The sequence below is a fragment of the Brassica oleracea genome, chromosome C7 (genome assembly GCF_000695525.1).
Source record: "Brassica oleracea var. oleracea cultivar TO1000 chromosome C7, BOL, whole genome shotgun sequence".
Lineage (NCBI taxonomy): Eukaryota > Viridiplantae > Streptophyta > Magnoliopsida > Brassicales > Brassicaceae > Brassica > Brassica oleracea.
Window position 1 is genome coordinate 7,229,887 of NC_027754.1, and position 21,585 is coordinate 7,251,471.

General features: G+C 35.5%; 2 protein-coding genes and 1 pseudogene across 2 annotated transcripts; 2 read left to right on the plus strand and 1 right to left on the minus strand.

Annotated features, from left to right (window-relative positions):
- Positions 1–3,894: 3,894 nt before the first annotated feature.
- LOC106302479 lies at positions 3,895–9,155 on the plus strand (annotated as a pseudogene).
- Positions 9,156–17,939: 8,784 nt separating this feature from the next.
- LOC106306614 (pentatricopeptide repeat-containing protein At2g15980) lies at positions 17,940–20,247 on the plus strand. Its single transcript, XM_013743289.1, has one exon. The coding sequence runs from the start codon at positions 18,699–18,701 to the stop codon at positions 20,181–20,183; it is 1,485 nt and encodes a 494-aa protein (XP_013598743.1). The 5' UTR covers positions 17,940–18,698; the 3' UTR covers positions 20,184–20,247.
- LOC106306615 (cold-regulated 413 plasma membrane protein 1-like) lies at positions 20,237–21,352 on the minus strand. The gene is made up of 4 exons (XM_013743290.1): positions 21,086–21,352; positions 20,884–20,991; positions 20,743–20,813; positions 20,237–20,661 (listed from the first exon to the last, which is right to left on the minus strand). The coding sequence occupies exons 1-4, from the start codon at positions 21,253–21,255 to the stop codon at positions 20,417–20,419; spliced, it is 594 nt and encodes a 197-aa protein (XP_013598744.1). The 5' UTR covers positions 21,256–21,352; the 3' UTR covers positions 20,237–20,416.
- Between the last annotated feature and the right edge of the window lie 233 nt (positions 21,353–21,585).

A 21,585-nucleotide genomic window follows, 5' to 3' on the forward strand; every position in this document is an offset into this window, starting at 1 on the left:
GCCTACACTTTTGAGGTTTAGTTACTTAAGAGTACACAGATAAAAAATATATATAATACTTTACCATTCTAGTACATGTAAACTCTGTATAAAATAATAACTGTTTGATTTATTAAATGATAAACCAAAAAACTTATAATAAATAGTTCAAAACTCTCATTTTTACAATTATAATAGCTATATAAGGTATTAGGGAGAAACAAATATTAGACGAATGATCAAATCTCTCATTATTTGAACAAACTCAAAAGGAGGTGATTGGAATCTTGTCATGATATTAAAAAAAAATAGGAATAAAAATTAAGACTAAATTATTTAATCTGAATGAAATAATATATATAGTGCTTCCAATATTAAGAATAACTTTGATTTGAAGAAGTGTGTTTCTAGGATTGTCAGGATCAAATAAGATGTTAGAAACCACCTATTTAAAAAATAATTTGTATATGTAAAAGTATATACATTAAAGTAAGCACATAAATTAAAACCAATACCTTTTGTTTATTTACAATCACATTTTTGGTAATTAAATCAAAACAATCATTTTATTTACTTTATATGGTATACATTAAAATTAGTGATATTGAGATAGATATATACTATATTTTAATATAATTATTTATTATTGACACTTCCTATTCATATGATTTTTTTAACATTTGTATATTTGTTATAACAAATATTTAAACCGTTAATCACAAAAAATTTAATATTAGATATTTCAATAAAAAATTTTAAATTAAAATTTTAAGATCTCAACAATATTTCACTGCAAATTTTGAAATCAAAATATTTTTATATTTGTATATAGTATATAATTTATTTCAAATGATATTAATATATATATATATATAATATGATCATCTATTAATGAGACTTCATATTCATATGATTTATTATGACTTGACATTTTATCGGATAACCAAACCCATATCTGAATCCGATCCAAAAATCCAAACCGAAGTAGCAAAATTCCCGAACGGTTATTGAATTCGGAGAGATTAGATATCCGAACCCAAATGGGTGTTGGGGTCAAAATCGGTCACGACGGAATCAATGTCTAAAATTCCCCGGAAAATATTTCTCGCAATATAAATTTCGTATAATTTCTATTGAAAAGGTTGTACGACGTTCTAGAATTATTTTACCGAGAACAAGAAGCAAACATTGTTGGGGTCAAAAACTGTTATCTCGAAATAAACGCCTAAAAATTGCATTTCAGTACGAAAATTCTCTCGACACACTCTCGACAAAAGTTCCTGAGCAAAAGACTCGAGAGAAATGGATCACGGAACCAAACAAGAAGTCCGACTTGTTCGTTCGAACCTAATGAGCTGTAGAACTGCACAGACACGTCAGATGTTTAGTAGAAATCCGAATTTCCTTCGAGTGAACGAGTCCTTTGCGGTTTTCAAACTGTAAAGTTCCGATGATGAATCCGATCAAGACGAAACAAGAGTCAATTCGATCCGATCACAGAAGAGGGAGCTACGAGAATGGCATGAAGGCAGCATGGTCGGTCCAACTCGTCAAATGGACGAGTTGGACTGACCACACTGTTCAACTCGCCCATTTGGCGAGTTGGACCGATCACACCGTTCAACTCGTCAAATGGGCGATTTGGACCGACCACAATGTCCAACTCGCCAAATGGGCGAGTTGGACCGATCATACCGTCCAACTCGTCCATTTGACGAGTTGGACCGACCATGCTGCCTTCATGCCATTCTCGTAGCTCCCTCTTCTGTGATCGGATCGAATTGACTCTTGTTTCGTCTTGATCGGATTCATCATCGGAACTTTACAGTTTGAAAACCGCAAAGGACTCGTTCACTCGAAGGAAATTCGGATTTCTCGTGTAAAACGGCCACAGTTAACTGAACACCTCGAACTGCCTGCGCTATACGAGAAATTTGGTTGTTCTTCGAAATCGACGTTGTTTCGATAATATCCTTTCTGTAAAATCATAAAAACGCTTAGGTCGAAGAACGGCCCGAAAGGGCCCAAAACACGGCAAAAAGTCCACTTATGATTTTATGTAATCGGGCCTGAATAGTTATGATGGTTTATCCTTTTATTATGCAGGAGAAGATAAATGTCAAGTTCGGAAGATAAATATCAAGTTCGGAAGATAAATGTGAAGTTTCCGAAGATAAACATGAAGATCGAGGGAAAATGGAATATTTCCGCGAAGCGATAAACTCGACCAAGGGCAGAAAAGGAAAGAGCAAACCGCCTCTTGAAGAGTATATAAGGATGTCGAAGTTGGAGGCACAAGGAGACAATTCTTTTACTCTTAGAACTCTCTGCATTTAGAAACTTTAGGCATTATTCTTGACATGTTATGTTTCTATGACTGGCACCCGATTACCAAACGAACTCGCACATGCAGTTTGATCTCTTGGTTCACTCATTCAATCGAACTACGTTTCGCTTGATCCTCGAAAGGGGTCGTAGGCAGCCTTTCATAAGGTTCAGTCCGAAATCAATCAAAACCTTTTTCGTATCTTTTTCTTCTTCTGTTATCGAGCTGTGACTCAACCAGGTTTTAGGTTTTAGGTTGCTAGAACTGGGTAATTCGCTGACAGCTCTTGCGGACGAAGATTTTATAATCTTTTGTAATGATCTCAACGCTCTTACGCGGAATCGAAATAAGATCTACCTTTTCTATAAATTCGTTTTTGTTATCTTTTCATATTTTCCGCATTTATTTGGTCACTTGTCGTTGGCTCTCGCAGAGAATTCAGGACCTCGGGGAAAGTTAGGGTTTCTTGACTTTTCTCCGATGCCTAAAGTTTGGTTCCCACAATGGATAATATCCGAACCCGAACAGGTAAAATCCAAACTATAACGGATAATATCCAACTAAACCCGAACGGATATCTAAAGATAACCAAACATAAGTATACTTAACGCAATATTTCTAGTTTACTTCTCTTATTTTATTCAAAATATTTATATTAATGATGCACATTGCTCAAAATTAGATAATATACATATAATTATAGACAAAATTATTTGCTACTCATTAAAAATATATATCAAGCTCTTGTTTCTTTCATTAACAAAAGTTCATCTAAAATTTCAAAACAACAACTAAATTAGTGTCTTTCTATTTTTAAAGTTTTATCTCTAAACATATTAGTAGTTTAATCTTTTAAAAATTAGAAAACCAGATAAGTTAAAAGTATATTTTAAATACAAAAAAAAAACTTAAACAATGAATAATTTTTTTTATTTTTTTTCAAACTTTAAATATCTGAACCTGACCCAAAATATCCTAACCCGAATATAAAATACCCGAACCCGATCTGAAGTGTAGAAATACCCTAACGGGTTCTATACCTTTATACTGAAATAGCCGAAATTTCTAAATACCCGATACGAACCCAAACAGGTATCTGAACGCCCACCCCTCTCATATATGATCATTTGTATTGTTTGAACAAAAAAAAAAAAATTAAACCATTAATCACAAAATTTTCAATGTGGGAGTTTTACCATTTTTAATAATATATAGTCGTTTTTTATAAATTCAAAATATTACATATAAGAAAAAATCTGAATTTTTTTATTATATACTTTAATGTGATTGTTTAATTTCTTTTAATAATGTAAAATTAAACAAAAAAGAGAGAGAATACAAAAATTATTATCAAATATGTATTATTCATAAGCATTAATTATCATATATAAATTAATAATTTAAGGTAACTCCGTATCTTTTATTTAAGGAAAGAAAAATATTCTTTTCGATTGATCTCCTTTGTCTCTTTTAGGAACAAGTATAAGTAAGTTTTTAATTTTTTTTTAGATACATGCGAGACAACAATTTGCAAGGACAGACTCTGGGAGATACTGAGATGGGACTAAGAGAAACCACAGAACAGAATTATGCTTCTAGCAAAAGATGAGGTAAAAAAAACCTTAATTTCGTTTGGTCAAAGGTTTCTGTTATTTTTCTTAGATTTCTGTTATTATCATCTCAAATTTGACTCTCTGTTTTGACGAAGGAACGGGCAATCAAGTGATGACTGGTAGGTTTTTGACTGATAGACAAGCGTCTAGTGGGTGAGAGAGAAGTCTCTCCTTCTTATAAACTTAATAACCACGCATAAACTAATAGATTCTCCTTAACAACACCATATTCATTATGTTCAGATGGATGTTCAAACTAAGTGAATGGAAACGCTTATCTACTTATGACGTTGATTTGAATACTGGTTCAAGTGCTACTCACATTGAGGTATGCTTTTCTTTGTCCTCTCTTTTGTTAAGTCTCATGATCTCTTGCTCAAATGTCCAAGTCTTTGTCGTTTCTTGCTTTAGGTGATTGACAGGAAGACTAAGAGGCTTGTGGAAGAGTTGATAGACTCAAAGATTGTTCTGTCCATGATAGCTATTTACCAGTCCAAAATTTGGGCTTAGACTTATGGATCAAGGTAAACTAATTAGCATTTTTTTACTTCTCAAATGCAACCTATGTGATAAGCTATTGTATTGTCATTATATAGTTTCATTTGTGCATACAAGCTTCGCGTTCTCTTCATGAATCCATTCTAACAACGTAAGCTTGCACGGTTTGATTTATATCTTCTTGATCCAGGGGCAAAGGAGATTCTGCAGAAACTTTCTGAGAAGCAGGGGAAAAAAATGAACACAGTTGAATCCGCCCTAAAAATTGCCAGCTTTCTTAAGTTCTTTAAGGTATGGAAAGTTACTACTCTCTCTATCAAGCTATAATGTGTGTTGGTTTGGAAATGAGGTTTTGTCTGTCGCAGGATCAAATAAACATGGCTGAAGTCAAGTATCCTCTGCAGCACTTCAAGGTAGAAAAGGAGATCGTATTTATAGTTTCATCATTACATTCAGATGTGTCTTTCCTATGAAAGTCATATTAGGAAGTGACTAAGTGTTTCTTTTTTAACTTGCAGACATTCAATGAATTTTTCATAAGGGAGTTGAAACCTGGTGCGAGAACAATGGCATACATGAACCGTGATGATGTTGCTGTATGTGCTGCCGATTGTCGATTAATGGTATTCCAGTCAGTGGAGGACAGCACCAGATTCTGGATCAAGGTAAAACTGTTTACATAGTAGCTTACTATATACCATAATAACTGTTATTTTGCGAATATTTAGAAAACTCTCAGAGCAAATGATGTTAACTGATATGTTGCAATACATCCTAATATCGTTTGTACATTGATAGGGCCGGAAGTTTTCGATTAGAGGCCTCCTTGGGAAGAATGTGAATCGAAATGCCTTTCTTGATGGATCTTTGGTGATATTCCGACTAGCACCTCAGGTACACAACTAGAATAGTTATTTCCGTATTAAAATAACGATTCTCAAAAGGCTAAAAAACACTTCTACAGTCACTGATGCGTTTCTTCACAAACTGTTATAGGATTATCATGGCCAGCTCCGGCTCAATACTATTACGAGCCCTAGGGTGAAAAATATTTTTTTTTTATCCTCTAAAATTTATATGTAGATAATGTTTAAAATGTTTTTAAAATTTAATCCGTAATATTTTGTAATGAAAATAAAACTATATACATATCAAATAATTTTGGCCCTTTTCACTTTTATTTATTATATTTATAATTTTTTATATATAAAAATATAGATTATAAAAAAATTTGGCCCCTTAATTAATATTATACGGAGAGGATATGGGCTTTGGGCCCGAAACGGTCACACCGTTTGTCCACTTAATAACCGGCCCGATCATGGCTTTCATGTCCCTGTCTCTGGAGTTATTGAAAAGTTTGGCGATGTTTCTATCTTGTATAGACTCTATAGCAACTTGATTATGTCTCTTCTAGGACTTTAAATTTCGTTTGGTGCTAAGCTGGTTAGTCATTCTTTTTTCGGGTCAGTGTCTGGCATTTCGATTAGCTTCTCAATTGGCTACCTTATTTTTATCTTTCTTTGGACGTCTTATATCATAATGTATAGTCTGAGGATCTTGCCAAGACAATGATGGTTAAAACCATTCTTATCATTCCTTTACTCTTTCTTTATCCAGCTTATAATCTTTCTCCTTTAATGTTTGGATAGTCGGATCCATTTGATCATGCAATCCGTACTTGGCCACTATTTTAATCACCCATGTTTTGGCTCAAGCTTTCTTTGAATTCGTGGGAGAAAGTATTACTCCTATCCAACATATATTCCCAATCCTCCTCTGAGGTTCCATCTTAGACGGCACATATATGTATGTGGTGGTTTTATCTCAAAATCTCCTAAGATGGTTTGTCTGGTTTTAATGACCCGTATTCATTCTTTAGATGGGAATATCTATGCTCACTTATATGGCCTGATGCTTATTATCATTCTGTACATGTATATTCATAATGTCCCCAAGCATATAGGTAATGGACAGTCCTTTTATAGGTAATGGCCTTTGCGGACCGGTTATGGCCTTTGCGGCCAGACCGTTGTCTCTCATGGTCTCTTCGGCTTCTTTGACCGAGTCATGGACTGTGTGTGAACAAGCCTGCACTATTCAGACAAGTCACGGCCAAGTCATGGCCAGGTCTTGTAATGGACAAGTCACATGCCTCTTTGGACTTGGCCGTTTGTATCATGGCCTCTCTTTGGCCGGGTAATGGCCCTTTATGGTCTAGTAATGGCCGAGCCATATATCATGGTGTTTAGACCATAGTACACGAACTTGTAGTATTGATCATGGGTTTATCCTCTCTCCCCCTCATGACCATACTATAAGGTCGTGGTGCTTTGGGATAATTAAGCCTAATGAGTTTCCCTATGTGTACATGTTTCACAACGTGAGATCTTTGCGGGATAATGAGATCTTTTACGGGATAACTCTGTGCCTTTTCAATCTTTGCATCGAGTTTAGACTTTCGGATGGCTAATCCTATCATGCCATATAGTGTAAAATTTTGTGGTGTATCTCAATATGGTCACCACGGTTCTTGCCTCTCATCATACTGATCTTATAGCATAGTTTAAATCAGTAGAGATCATTAGGTATAGTCTCGATCACTTTCTTATAAGGTCTTAGGTGATTTTCTTTCAAAATCTGAAGGAACTTGTTTCCTTTTGTTTGCCCATTGTTTCTATTTAGAAACCATATTATCATAACTCAATGGGTCACATATTATTGGGTGTATCTAATGTCCTTTAGACAATCCCTTAGCCATAGTTTCTTTACTAGGCTCACTATACTACTTTCACGATTTCTTACTTGGATATTATGCCCTTTAGGCAATTCTTTATCAGTAAAAACATTCATATGTTCAAGTAAGATCAGGCAAGATATAATGAACTTAAAACCAATTCCATATAAATCGTGAATGATCCTTAGGTTAAAGTAAACACGAATGCAATCATAAAGCAATAAGACTAGTCGTATCGAAATTTGGTCCTTTTTGAAAATCAGATCAGTATAAGTGGCGAAGCCTTTCATTCTATACTGTTGTTACAGTATGACTTTCGACACATGGAATGTGGAATAAGACTTCTCTAGTAACTTTTGCTTGGTTACTACTTCACCACAAAGTCTCAGCATCGAGACTGTCTTAAACAAGACTGAGTTGTACTCATCCATGACTTTGTAATCCAAGAATCTTAGATTCTTTTAGTCATTTCTAGCCTTTGGAAGCAACACCGTTTTCTGGTGGTAATTTCTATGCTGTAAAGCATCCCCAAAGTCTAGTGGATTTTCCATATTGATGTACTGATCTTTTAGACCTTCAATGAGATGATGGAATACTGTACCAGTTCATTCTCATTGTTGTCCTTGGTGATTGTATCACCAAGTCCCTTTTCGATATCTGAGTCACATTGTCATTTAAAATTTAGGTTCACAATGTGGTCATGTAGCCGCATGATATTTAACAAGCTCGGCCACAAACAAGTCTTACGCATCTATGAAAACAATCGATCATGGTGTGATTCAGGTCACACGGCCATGTTAGTGTGATACAACAATCCTAGAGATTGGTTCATAATATGATCCGGTTTCTATATCAATCCGGATATAAGGTCATACGGCTTTTGCCTTAGACTTTCACGATTATTATGTGATACAACGATCTTAAGGATCGGATCATGATGCAGTCCGGGTCATATGACTCTCCGGATGCTAGGCCACTCGGCCTCTTAGATGTACACTAAGCCACACGGCTTTTAATCAATCAAGGGCACAAGGCCGCAAGTGTGTACAATGTATTAGACCTTATGGTCGTCCAATATGATTCATGACAATACACAATGCCACACAATACATATCAAGTTTACCAATTTCAAGGTTGGTAATGTTTCAACTAGATTTTAGAATCAATCAATCTAGCAACCTAACTCTCATTCAAAAACCATTTTTAAACTTTCAATCTTTTAAAACTTTTATTAGATTTAAGATTTCAAAACCTTTAGGAAATCAAAACGAGATTTAGGATCTTAAAACTTTCAAGCAACCGATTAAGGGTTTCAAGGCCTTAAGGATTTTGAATTTAGAGATTTAGATCTATCAATCATTCTATCAAACAATCCTAATATCTCAGATCATCAATCAATAAATAAATTTAGAAACCTCAATGATCAATAGATCAGATGAAGTCAAAACCGATTTTAGGGTTTTAGGGTTTCTAGGATTACGATTCCAAATTTAGGGTTTCTTGAATTCAAATCAGAAACAATCAAACAATCAAACATGTTCTAGGGAATCGATTTTAATCTAGTTATTTATGAGATGATCAATTCTAGGTTATATCAATTTAGGGTTTCATCAAGAACAAAGGGAGTCCATAATCATGGATTAGGATTTTAGGGTTTGTTCTTTCTAGGTTCTCAGATCACGGTATACCTCTGTTTGAAGGGTTGAACCGGACCACCAAGAGAGATGATGAACCTCTATCCTTCATGCGGACGGACGCTGGCTCCTATCGGATCACGAGCTGTTTCCTTTGCGAATGCACGCTGATCTGGATTGCGAGCTGTCTCACTTGAAACGTGGGCTGTCCTTGTTTTGAACAGGGAGCTGAGGACGTCTGGGATCAGGAACACCTTAGGGCTGGATCTGATCAGATGTATGTAAGCCAGAACTCAAGCAAGAACAAGTTAGGGTTCTTCGCACTAACTCCTCTTCAGCTCATGAAACAATTAAACAAAGAGTATTAGATTACATGAAACACCATATTCTAAACAAGGTATCATCAAATAACTGAGGTATGATAAACTTATCTTTCAACATGATTGCTAGAAAGTCTTGTTGGTTCGGATTAGGGTTCCAAAGACCTAAGTCGGCGCCGTCTGTTGTTTCTGCGAGTGTGGGCGCGTCTGAGATCGGGTGACGAACGGTTTTCGCAGATAGATTCTTCTCGTCTAGAGCTTCAATTTGATATGTGGCTCGTCTTCTGGTTCCTCGGGGTTGGAGAGATAGATCGATTTGAAGTTCCGCCTGATTTAGGGTTTATGTGTGACGGATTTTAGGTTAGGGTTTTGTCTCAGGGTCTAGAGACTATCGTGCTTATAACGTGTTGTGAACGAAGGGTTTGAGACTGAATATTTTCGTGTGTCTCTGTATATTATTACTCAATCAAAGTGTTCCCTTATATAAGGGTTACAAGGAATAGGAAAAATGAAATTATCCAAAACCTAATACAACATGAAATAGGAAAAGATCTAAAACACATAAATGGAAAACATCTAGATCTAAGGTCGGCCAAAGGATAGGCCGACTCTCTCTCCTCAGCCGCCGACTTTCTCTCCTCTTGGAAACGGCTGTGGTTGGGTCTGGTCGTGGCCTGATGGGCCAGCCTGGTCGTGGCCTGATGGGCCATCTCTTCTTGTCTTGGTTAATGGTAATACACAATGTTTATAACAAACAATAATCACAGTTATTCTTGATTCTTAAATTTTATGATGTAGTATTTGCTACATATAAAATCGGATTCCTTTTGCTTAAGGTATAATAATCCAATGAAACCTCATGTGTTCAATAGAAAGCAAGAGATAAACGATGAATGAATTCTCAAACTACCACTAGCCAAAGTTTTTGACTCAAGTAAAGACATTTCATCATAAGAGTTGTTTTGGAGTGTTTGTATGTTTTGATATTCTGAAAAGAAAACAATTCGGAGAGTTCCTTCAGCCAAACAAAGAATAAAACCTTTTAGGAGAAAAATATTACAACAAATTATATTAAGTTTGTGTTGTTGCTAAACGTAACACATATGATTATAATTATATCTCAATTTCAGATGCAACTTCAGTTGCAAACTCTGCATTATTTAAAATAACCTTCCCTCGAACTCAAAGAAACCACCACAACAAAAAACTAACCGCAACACATATAAAACCACAAACATTTTTTAAAAACAAATTTAAAGAAACAACAAACATATAATCGTACCTTCGCAATATGCCATTTGAACACTAAAAATAAAATAAAAATCATAAACTCACCACAACGTATTCTAGCCACACAAAGCGACCTAAGGTTTACCAAAAAGAAAACCCACGAAACACATAATACACAATTCTACTCACAATCACATCTACTGCACAGTTTCAATAACTTCACAAACTACAGCATCTCCTTAGCACTTATTTGATTTATATACTAATAACTACGTACATAATCACAACAAACCCCATAAACCTCAACTTAAAAGCGCTAATAACACTAATGGTTAATTAAATCAATACGGAGATAAGCCATGAAAATAACAACAAATATGAATTATTTGGTCATTTTTATATCAACCTAATCGAGTTGTTTCGCCTGTAAATCCCAATCTTCACCATTATAGATAACATCGGAGAACAAATATATATAAAATAAAACAAACGGCAAAGTCTCATACGCAAAACAACACAACACAATATATCAATAACATATCTGGCTCCGCGCTTGCGCGGAGGCCTATGCCCCCAGTTTTTATAATAATGTTTGTTCATTAAATGGTATTAACATTTTGCAACACAGCAATCTTTATCGATTTTAAAATGACGAATACAAATGTTGGTTTCTTAAATATATCATCGTTGTTGAAAAGTTAACGTATTACAACTCATTTTAATTATTTTTAAGGCTTCATATACACAAAAGGAAATTAAGTTTTGCGGCTGACACAAATCACCAAAACCAAATAGGCTACATCGATTTTATAATGACGAAAACGGATTAGGTTTTCTGCTCTCGATTTGTTTATTATTGACTCTCAATAAGTGATTTCATTTTCTACCTCTATAAAATTGTACTTTCTTTTTCGTCTATGTTTCATTGATATGAGTTTAGTTTCTTTTTTAAAATTCTTCTATGAATTCGGTGAATTACATAAGTGTCAATTTAAAAAGATAGACATTTGTAAAAATTAGTTCTACTCGAGATACATATCTAAGAATAAATTTTTGAAGAAAATCACCGGCAAACTCTATTAACAGGTTAGTGTTCAAATCTAATATATCGAGTTGTTATATAATATAACCGCGGACTCGAAATATAAATGTCAATCTAGTATATATTCACCAGTTCGGTCTAAAAATCATCTAATTATACAACAACAAAACAAATTACTTATTTTATTAGCCTACACTTTTGAGGTTTAGTTACTTAAGAGTACACAGATAAAAAAAAATATATAATACTTTACCATTCTAGTACATGTAAACTCTATATAAAATAATAACTGTTTGATTTATTAAATGATAAACCAAAAAACTTATAATAAATAGTTCAAATCTCTCATATTTACAATTATAATAGCTATATCAGGTATTAGGGAGAAACAAATATTAGACGAATGATCAAATCTCTCATTATTCGAACAAACTCAAAAGGAGGTGATTGGAATCTTGTCATAATATTTTTTTAAAAAATAGGAATAAAAATTAAGACTAAATTATTTAATCTGAATGAAATAATATATATAGTGCTTCCAATATTAAGAATAACTTTGATTTGAAGAAGTGTGCTTCTAGGATTGTCAGGATCAAATAAGAAGTTAGAAACCACCTATTTAAAAAATAATTTGTATATATAAAAGTATATACATTTAAGGATCAAATAAGACCAATACCATTTGTCTATTTACAATCACATTTTTGGTAAATAAATCAAAACAATCATTTTATTTACTTTATATGGTATACATTAAAATTCGTGATATTGAGATACATATATAATATATTTTAATATAATTATTTATTATTGACACTTCCTATTCATATGATTTTTTTAACATTTGTATATTTGTTGTAACAAATATTTAAACCATTAATCACAAAAAAAATTAATATTAGATATTTCAAAAAAAAAATTAAATTAAAATTTTAAGATCTCAATAATATTTCACTGCAAATTTTGAAATTAATATATTTTAATATTTTTATATAGAATATAATTTATTTCAAATGATATTAATATATATATATATATATATAATATGATCATCTATTAATGAGACTTCATATTCATATGATTTATTAGGACTTGACATTTTATCGGATACCCAAACCCATATCTGAATCCAATCCAAAAATCCAAACTGAAGTAGCAAAATACCCGAACGGTTATTGAATTCGGAGAGATTGGATATCCGAACCCAAATGGGTGTTGGGGTCAAAATCGGTCACGACGGAATCAATGTCTAAAAGTCCCCGGAAAATATTTCTCGCAAAATAAATTTCGTATAATTTTTATTGAAAAGGTTGTACGACGTTCTAGAATTATTTTACCGAGAACAAGAAGCAAACATTGTTGGGGTCAAAAACGGTTATCTCGAAATAAACGCCTAAAAATTGCAATTCAGTACGAAAATTCTCTCGACACACTCTCGACAAAAGTTCCTGAGCAAAAGACTCGAGAGAAATGGATCACGGAACCAAACAAGATGTCCGACTTGTTCGTTCGAACCTAATGAGCTGCAGAACTGCACAGACGCGTCAGATGTTTAGCTATGGGTGAAGACCTTCCCGTGGTTTGATTGAGCCCATCTTCTGACACAAGATAGAGCTTTGAGTTAGATTTCTAATGCCACCGGTCTGAGGTCAATCAGCATCCTGTAGCAGAAGTTATGCCGGTTTTACTAAAGAACGCACCGTCCAACTCACCAAACGGGGGAGTTGGACTGACCACACTGTTCAACTCGCCCATTTGGCGAGTTGGACAGATCAAACCGTCCAACTCGTCAAATGGGCGAGTTGGACCAACCACAATGTCCAACTCGCCAAATGGGCGAGTTGGACCGATCATAATGGACGAGTTGGACCGACCATGCTGCCTTCATGCCATTCTCGTAGCTCCCTCTTCTGTGATCGGATCGAACTGACTCTTGTTTCGTCTCGATCGGATTCATCATCGGAACTTTACAGTTTGAAAACCGCAAAGAACTCGTTCACTCGAAGGAAATTCGTATTTCTCGTGTAAAACAGCCACAGTTAACTGAACACCTCGAACTGCCTGCGCTATACGAGAAATTTGGTTGTTCTTCGAAATCGACGTCGTTTCGACAATACCCTTTCTGTAAAATCATAAAAACGCTTAGGTCGAAGAACGGCTCGAAAGGGCCCAAAACACGGCAAAAAGTCCACTTATGATTTTATGAAATCGGGCTTGAACTGTTATGACGGTTTGTCCTTTTATTATGCAGGAAAAGATAAATGTCAAGTTCGGAAGATAAATATCAAGTTCAGAAGATAAATGTGAAGTTTCCGAAGATAAACATGAAGATCGAGGGAAAATGGAATATTTCCGCGAAGCGATAAACTCGACCGAGGGTAGAAAAGGAAAGAGCAAACCGCCTCTTGAAGAGTATATAAGGATGTCAAAGTTAGAGGCACAAGGAAACAATTCTTTTACTCTTAGAACTCTCTGCATTTAGAAACTTTAGGCATTATTCTTGACATGTTATGTTTCTATGACTGGCACCCGATTACCAAACGAACTCGCACAGGCAGTTTGATCTCTTGGTTCACTCATTCAATCGAACTACGTTTGCTTGATCCTCGAAAGGAGTACGTAGGCAGTCTTTCATAAGGTTCAGTCCGAAATCAATCAAAACCTTTTTCGTATCTTTTTCTTCTTCTGTTATCGAGCTGTGACTCAACCAGGTTTTAGGTTTTAGGTTGCTAGAACTAGATAATTCGCTGACAGCTCTTGCGGCCGAAGCTTTTATAATCTCTTGTAATAATCGCAACGCTCTTACGCGGATTCGAAATAAGATCTACCTTTTCTATAAATTCGTTTTTGTTATCTTTTCATATTTTTCGCATTTATTTGGTCACTTGTCGTTGGCTCTCGCAGAGAATTCGGGACCTCAGGGAAAGTTAGGGTTTCTTGACTTTTCTCCAATGCCTAAAGTTTGGTTCCCACAATGGGTAATATCCGAACCCGAACAGGTAAAATCCAAACTAGAATGGATAATATCCAACTAAAGCCGAACGGATATCTAAAGATAACCAAACATAAGTATACTTAACCCAATATTTCTAGTTTACTTCTCTTATTTTATTCAAAATATTTATATTAATGATGCACATTGCTCAAAATTAGATAATATACATATAATTATAGACAAAATTATTTGCTACTCATTAAAAATACATATCAAGCTCTTGTTTCTTTCATTAACAAAAGTTCATCTAAAATTTTAAAACAACAACTAAATTAGTGTCTTTCTATTTTTAAAGTTTTATCTCTAAACATATTAGTAGTTTAATCTTTTAAAAATTAGAAAACCAGATAAGTTAAAAGTATATTTTAAATACAAAAAAAAAACATAAACAATGAATAATTTTTTTTATTTTTTTCAAACTTTAAATATCTGAACCTGGCCCAAAATATCCTAACCCGAATATAAAATACACGAACCCGACTCGAAGTGTAGAAATACCCTAACGGGTTCTATACCTTTATACTGAAATAGCCGAAATTTCTAAATACCCGATACGAACCCAAACAGGTATCTGAACGCCCACCCCTCTCATATATGATCATTTGTATTGGTTTGAACAAAAAAAAAAAATTAAACCATTAATCACAAAATTTTCAACGTGGGAGTTTTACCATTTTTAATAATTTATAGTCATTATTTATAAATTCAAAATATTACATCTAAGAATAAATCTGAATTTTTTTATTATATACTTTAATGTGATTGTTTAATTTCTTTTAATAATGTAAAATTAAACAAAAAAGAGAGAGGATACAAAAATTGTTATCAAATATGTATTATTCATAAGCATTAATTGTCATATATACATTAATAATTTTAGGTAACTCCGTAGCTTTTATTTAAGGAAAGAAAAATATTCTTTTGTCCACTACTAATTAATTTGATAGTTAGTTTTAATAAAAAACATAGAATATGCTTATATGGACCAACTTATTTTTCTAACAATTCTAATAATCATCTTCGTGATGACACGTGGCTAAGAAAACATATTGTAACGCTCCATGATTAATATATTTAGGATAACTTCACTGTTACATGTGCCATGTGCAAACTTGTTTTAGCTATTTAGGTTTTTAATGATAATAATGTGCTAAGAATAATATATTCTGGTTTAATTATAAAATGTAGAAATTTTGATTGTGTCAGGATATGGTTAAGAAGAACAAAGACACTATAAACATAACTAGAACTTGATATGCGCTCCGCGCGGGTGTTTGATTTAACTTGTGTTTAACATAAATTCATAAACTGCTTGTTTTATAAACAATTTTCATGTATATTTTTTTTATGTTTTTTAATTTACATATATAGTAGAATATATTATTTTATAATATAGATGTTTTATAATAAAAAAAAAATATTTGTACATAATATTATACTAAAAAAAATTTATAACTTGATGCAATTTGATGTAATATAATAAAGTGTTATCTCCTTTTAATACAGGCGATTTAGTTAATGTGGGAACTGAAATTTGCACCATCGATTTCCGTAATTGGAGGAAAGTCAAGAAACCCTAAATTTCTCTGAGGTCTCGGATTCTCTGCGAGAGCCAACGACAAATGACCTAATAAATGCGGAAAATATGAAAAGATAACAAAAAAAAAAATTATAGAAAAGGTAGATCTTATTTCGAATCTACGTAAGAGCGTTGTTACAAGAGATTATAAAAGCTTCGGCCGCAAGAGCTGTCAGCGAATTACCTAGTTCTAGCAACCTAAAACCTTAAACCTAGTTGAGTCGCAGCTCGATAACAGAAGAAGAAAAAGATACGGAAAAGGTTTTGATTGATTTCGGACTGAACCTTATGAAAGGCTGCCAACGTACCCCTTTTGAGGATTAAGCCAAACGTAGTTCGATTGAAAGAGTGAACCAAGAGATCGAACTGCCTGTGCGAGTTCGTCTGGTAATCGGGCTCCAGTCATAGAAACAGAACATGTCGAGAATAATGCCTAAAGTTTCTAAATGCAGAGAGTTCTAAGAGTAAAAGAATTGTCCTCTTGCCTCTTCAACCTCGACGTCCTTATATACTCCTCCTAGAGGCGGTTTGCTCTTTCCCTTTCTGCACTTGGTCGAGTTTATCGCTTCGTGGAAATATTCCATTTTCTTTCGATATTCGTGTTTATCTTTGGAAACTTCACATTTATCCTCCGAACTTGACCTTTATCTTCTCCTGCATAACGAAAGATAAACCGTCGTAACGATTGGGCTTGATTTGTATAAAATTGTAAGTGGGCTCTTAACCGCGTTCTGGGCCCAGTCGGGCCATTTTCTGACTTAGGCATTTTTACGATTTTATAAAAAGAGTGCTTTCCAAACGACGTCGATTCCGAAGAATATTCAAATTCCTCATATAGCGTAGACAATTTGAGGTGTTCAGCTAACCGTTGTCATTTTATACGATCAATCTGAATGTTATTAGAGAGAACGAGTTCTTGCGGTTTTTAAATTGTAAAGTTCCAACGATGACTCCGATCGAGATGAAACAAGAGCAGGTTCGTTCTAATCCCGAAGGGGGGAACTGTGAGGACGTGATGAAGAAAGCACAATCGTTCCAGCTCGGACATCCGCCGAGCTGGACCGAACTGGTCGCATGTTCGATCCAGCTCGTCCATCCGCCGAGCAGGACTGGTTCAGCTTGGCGGATGGCCGAGCTGGTCGTGTTGTCGATCTCGCTAGGCCATCCGCCGAACTGGACTGGTCCAGCTCGGTGGATGGCCGAGTTGGTCGCGTGTTCGATCCAGCTCGGCCATCTGCCGAGCTGGACTGGTTCAGTTCGGCGGATGGCCGAGCTTGTCGTGTTGTCGATCCAGCTCGGCCATCCGCCGAACTGGATTGGTCCAGCTCGGCGGATGGCCGAGCTGGACAGTGTGCTCTGTCCACCCTTCAATAAAACGGGCCTAACTTATGCTATAATACATTTTAATTTACAAGTATATATTATGCCATTTAGTACAAAAAAAAAAATTTAATTGAAAACAAATATTCAGACGGTCACAGGTCAAACTCTAGGAATAAACAATAATAGTGCGGAATAATATTTTTTAACAAAATTATTTTAATAGAAATTATAATTCCAATTTTTTAAATTTATTTTATTTATTTTAAGGGGTGCTAAAAATTTTGAATTAGAAAGATTTATGACCTAACTCTATATTGTTTTAGTATGAATAATTGAAATTTATATCATAAGTGTTTTATTAAAATTTTAATTTTACTTTTTTTTATAATTGGATAGTTTACTTTTCAATCTAAATTTATGAATAGAATGTGCAACTTTATTTTGTGATATACATTTTTGTTTGTGAAAAATAATTTAAAATATATACTACAAAGTTTTATGGAGTAAGATCAAACAAATATATGATTTTAAAAATTATGAAATTATCTGCAAAAATGGTAAAAGAATTAAAGGAAGAAAAAGACCTGCCATTATTTTTTTCAAAAAACCATAAACGCTTAAAAATATGGTTAATGTTAAAAATACTTACCATTAACAATGTAGAAATGCAGAGAGTAAGTGTCAGGCCTGGTACAACGCAAAAGATTCCATACCTATTCTTCCACATGCACAAATTGTTGAAGAAACACAGGCCTTAAGCTTGGATAATAGTTGTATGGTGGATGGTTCATGGACTTCCACGGATCAATTCAGGGGAATTGGATGGGTTTGGAAGGATAGCACGGGAAAAAACCAACTTATGGGGACACAGAACTGGCGTGAGACATCATTACACTCGGAACTGGAAGCGTTAAAATGAGCAATGGAGAGCATGCTTCACCATTCAACATGTTAAAGATTTGAGACAGATTGCAAGGACGTGATTGCAATGATAAAGGACCTCCAAGCATGGTCAAACTTATCAACTAAACTAGAGGTCATTCAAATTCTTCAGATGTGTTATTCGGACTTCAAGATCAGCTACTTGCTAAGAACGCATAATGAAATTGCTGATTTTCTAGCTAGGAATGTTCGTTCTTTTCTTAGATCTCTTTGCTTTATTGGTTGTTCTATTCCGGTCTGAATAACTAGAGTACCTCAATTTTGAGTCATAGAATAGCTGCCGGTCGAAAAAAAAACAATGTAGAAAAAAAAATTTACGTATATAAAAATGAAAACACATACTCGATGCTTGCACGGGTCTAAGGTCTAGTAGATTTTAAAGTGGAATCTAGAACAAAAAATCTGAAATACTGGAACAAAACTGTACCCCAAAGCCATTCCTTAAAAAAAAGTTTGAAACATAACTCAACTCACTTGAGAATGTCAAGCTCAACACTAAAACGGATCCTCCACCGGACCCTAAACACCAAACCCGACTCGACCCATTTCTCTTCAATCTCTCTCTTCACCACCGTTTCTTCTCCACCGTCCGATCCCTCAAACCCTACTTCTCCACCAGATCCACTCGTCACCGACGCCGTCTCAATCCTCACTCACCACCGCTCCAAATCCCGATGGTCCACTCTCCGATCACTCACCCCTTCCGGCTTCACTCCTTCTCAATTCTCCGACATCGCTCTCCGCCTCCGCAACAACGCGCACCTCTCTCTCCGCTTCTTCCTCTTCACCCGCCGCAACTCTCTCTGCTCCCACGACGTCGATTCCTGCTCAACTCTAATCCACATCCTCTCCCGATCTCGCCTCAAAAGCCACGCTCGCGACGTGCTCCGCCTCGCTCTCCGTATCCCCTCCTCCGAAGATCGCGTCCCGAGAGTGTTCCGCTCGTTGATCAAGAGTTACAATCGATGTGGCTCTGCGCCGTTCGTCTTCGATTTGCTGGTGAAATCGTGTCTCGACTCGAAAGAGATCGATGGTGCTGTGATGGTGATGAGGAAGTTGAAGTCTAGAGGAATCAATTTACAGATTAGTACTTGCAATGCTTTGATCTCAGAGGTCTCAAGGCGTAGAGATGCTTCCACTGGATATAAGCTATACAGAGAAGTGTTTGGATTAGATGAAGCTAAGAAGGTTAAGCCAAATGTTAACACTTTTAACTTGATGATGGTGAGTTTCTACAGAGAAGGTGAAACAGAGATGGTGGAGAGGATTTGGGGAGAAATGGAGGAAGTGGTTGGATGCTTTCCTAATGTTTATAGCTTTAGTGTTTTGATGGAGAACTATTGTTTTCGAGGTATGATGGTTGAAGCAGAGAGGGTGTGGGAAGAGATGAGGTTAAAAGGAGTGGTTCATGATGTTGTGGCTTACAACACTATGATTGGTGGCCTTTGTAGTAACTTAGAGGTTACTAAAGCCAAGAAGCTTTTTGAGGAGATGGGGTCGAAGGGACTAGAGTGTACTTCTTTAACTTATGATCATCTCGTTAGAGGGTATTGTAAAGTGAAGGATGTTGATTCGGCTATGGTTGTTTATAGGGAGATGGAAAGTAAGAGTTTTGTAGCAGAGGGTTTAACCATTGAAGGGTTAGTGGAAGGATTGTGTGATGGTAACAAAGAAAGAGTTGTTGAAGCCGCGGAGATCGTGAAGGAAGCGGTGAGGGAATCAGAGTTTTGTCCTAGTCGGAAATGTTATGAGTTGCTGATAAAGAGGTTGTGTGAAGAAGGGAAGATGGATAGATCGTTGAGCATTCAGGCTGAGATGGTTGGAAGAGGACTTAAACCTAGCCAAGAGACGTATAAAGCTTTTATTGACGGGTATGGAAGAGCAGGGGATGAAGAAACATCTTCATTGTTGGCTATAGAAATGGCTGAATCACTCAAGCTAAGAGATGAGGAAGAAGAAAGCTAGAATTTTGAGCTTTCTATGTATGTTGCAAATGACAAATCTCAACTCAATTCATATTGAACAAACACATCATTGACCATTCTTATTTCTGAAAGTCTCGACTTGTGAATAGGTCAAGAGGGTAAAACTAAAACAAGATTGGTTGACAAGTTATGAGGAGACGGTAATCATAAAAATCACTCTTGCATAAACACAAATGGGGAAAAGAAACAGAGAAGTTGTGAAATGATGTTTGCTTAAAAGATGATAGCCCAAACGGGGAAGACGACAAGAGCAATAATCCCAAGGGTGTTGGAGATGCCATTAGCTTTAGTGAATGCGTTTTTGAATCCACCAGAAGCTCTAATGTGTTCTTGAAGCAAGTAACCTCCAATTCCTAAGCATATAATCAAGCCAACCAAGTTGTCTCTGAATGTGTAGGCTATTAAATTCGGAGCCACCACAATGAGTAGGATCGCAGCAGCCGGTAACTCAAACCATTCTTACAAACAACAACAGAGAAAGTGTCAATCAGCAATGAGCTAGTGAAGAAGAATCAATTTTATTTAGAATGGTAACAAACCTCGGAAGTGTTTAGGAAAGAAGAGTTGTAGAACAACAGCTACAATCGCAATCCATTTACCAACTTCTCCTCTATGAAATTTAAGACATTATAAGTTAAAGACACATCTCAGAATAAATCGAAGTGTTGCATCTGGTTTACCTGAAAAGGCTAAAGATGACAGAAGGAAGGCTGAAGAAGATGTAAGGAATCAAAAGTGATGTGAGCATATTGGTCTTCCAGTTAGTTCGGTCCAAGACCAACAAGTATCTGCATTTCATTACATCACAAGATCAGCATAAAGAAACCAAGCAAGAGAGAGATAAGTGAGTAAAAGACAGAGAGAGAGAGAGGGAGAGGTTACATGGCTGCGACTGAAGCAATCCATTCGAGGATGGAAGTACCAAAGCCTAAACCAGTGAGCATGAAGGTGTGATTAGCAAGGTTCTTAGCAGCGGTAGCGAGCTCGTTGAGATCTGTTCCAAGCATGTTTTGAAGGGTTCCATGGTCACTCCTCATCGGCGTGAAAGTCATTTACTTCGCCGAAGAATACAGAGGAAGAAAAAAAGTTGGCGACTTTGAAAATTCGAGAGCAGAGAGAGAGAGAAGATGGGTGTGAAAGACTCGTGATTGGTGTAACAACATAATATAGAAGTGAATAGCTGTATACTTCCTCGCCACGTGGCACGTGAGATCTTTTTAGGAAATATTTTTAACTTATATAAATGTAGTATCGATCTTTTATATTTTTTTGTTCACAGTATTTTATACATTTATAGTATACTTTACTAACCCAATCGATGGCTGAGGAAGACAGTTGACACGTGTCGAGTTGTGACTTCTCCCACGTTACGATGGACCTTC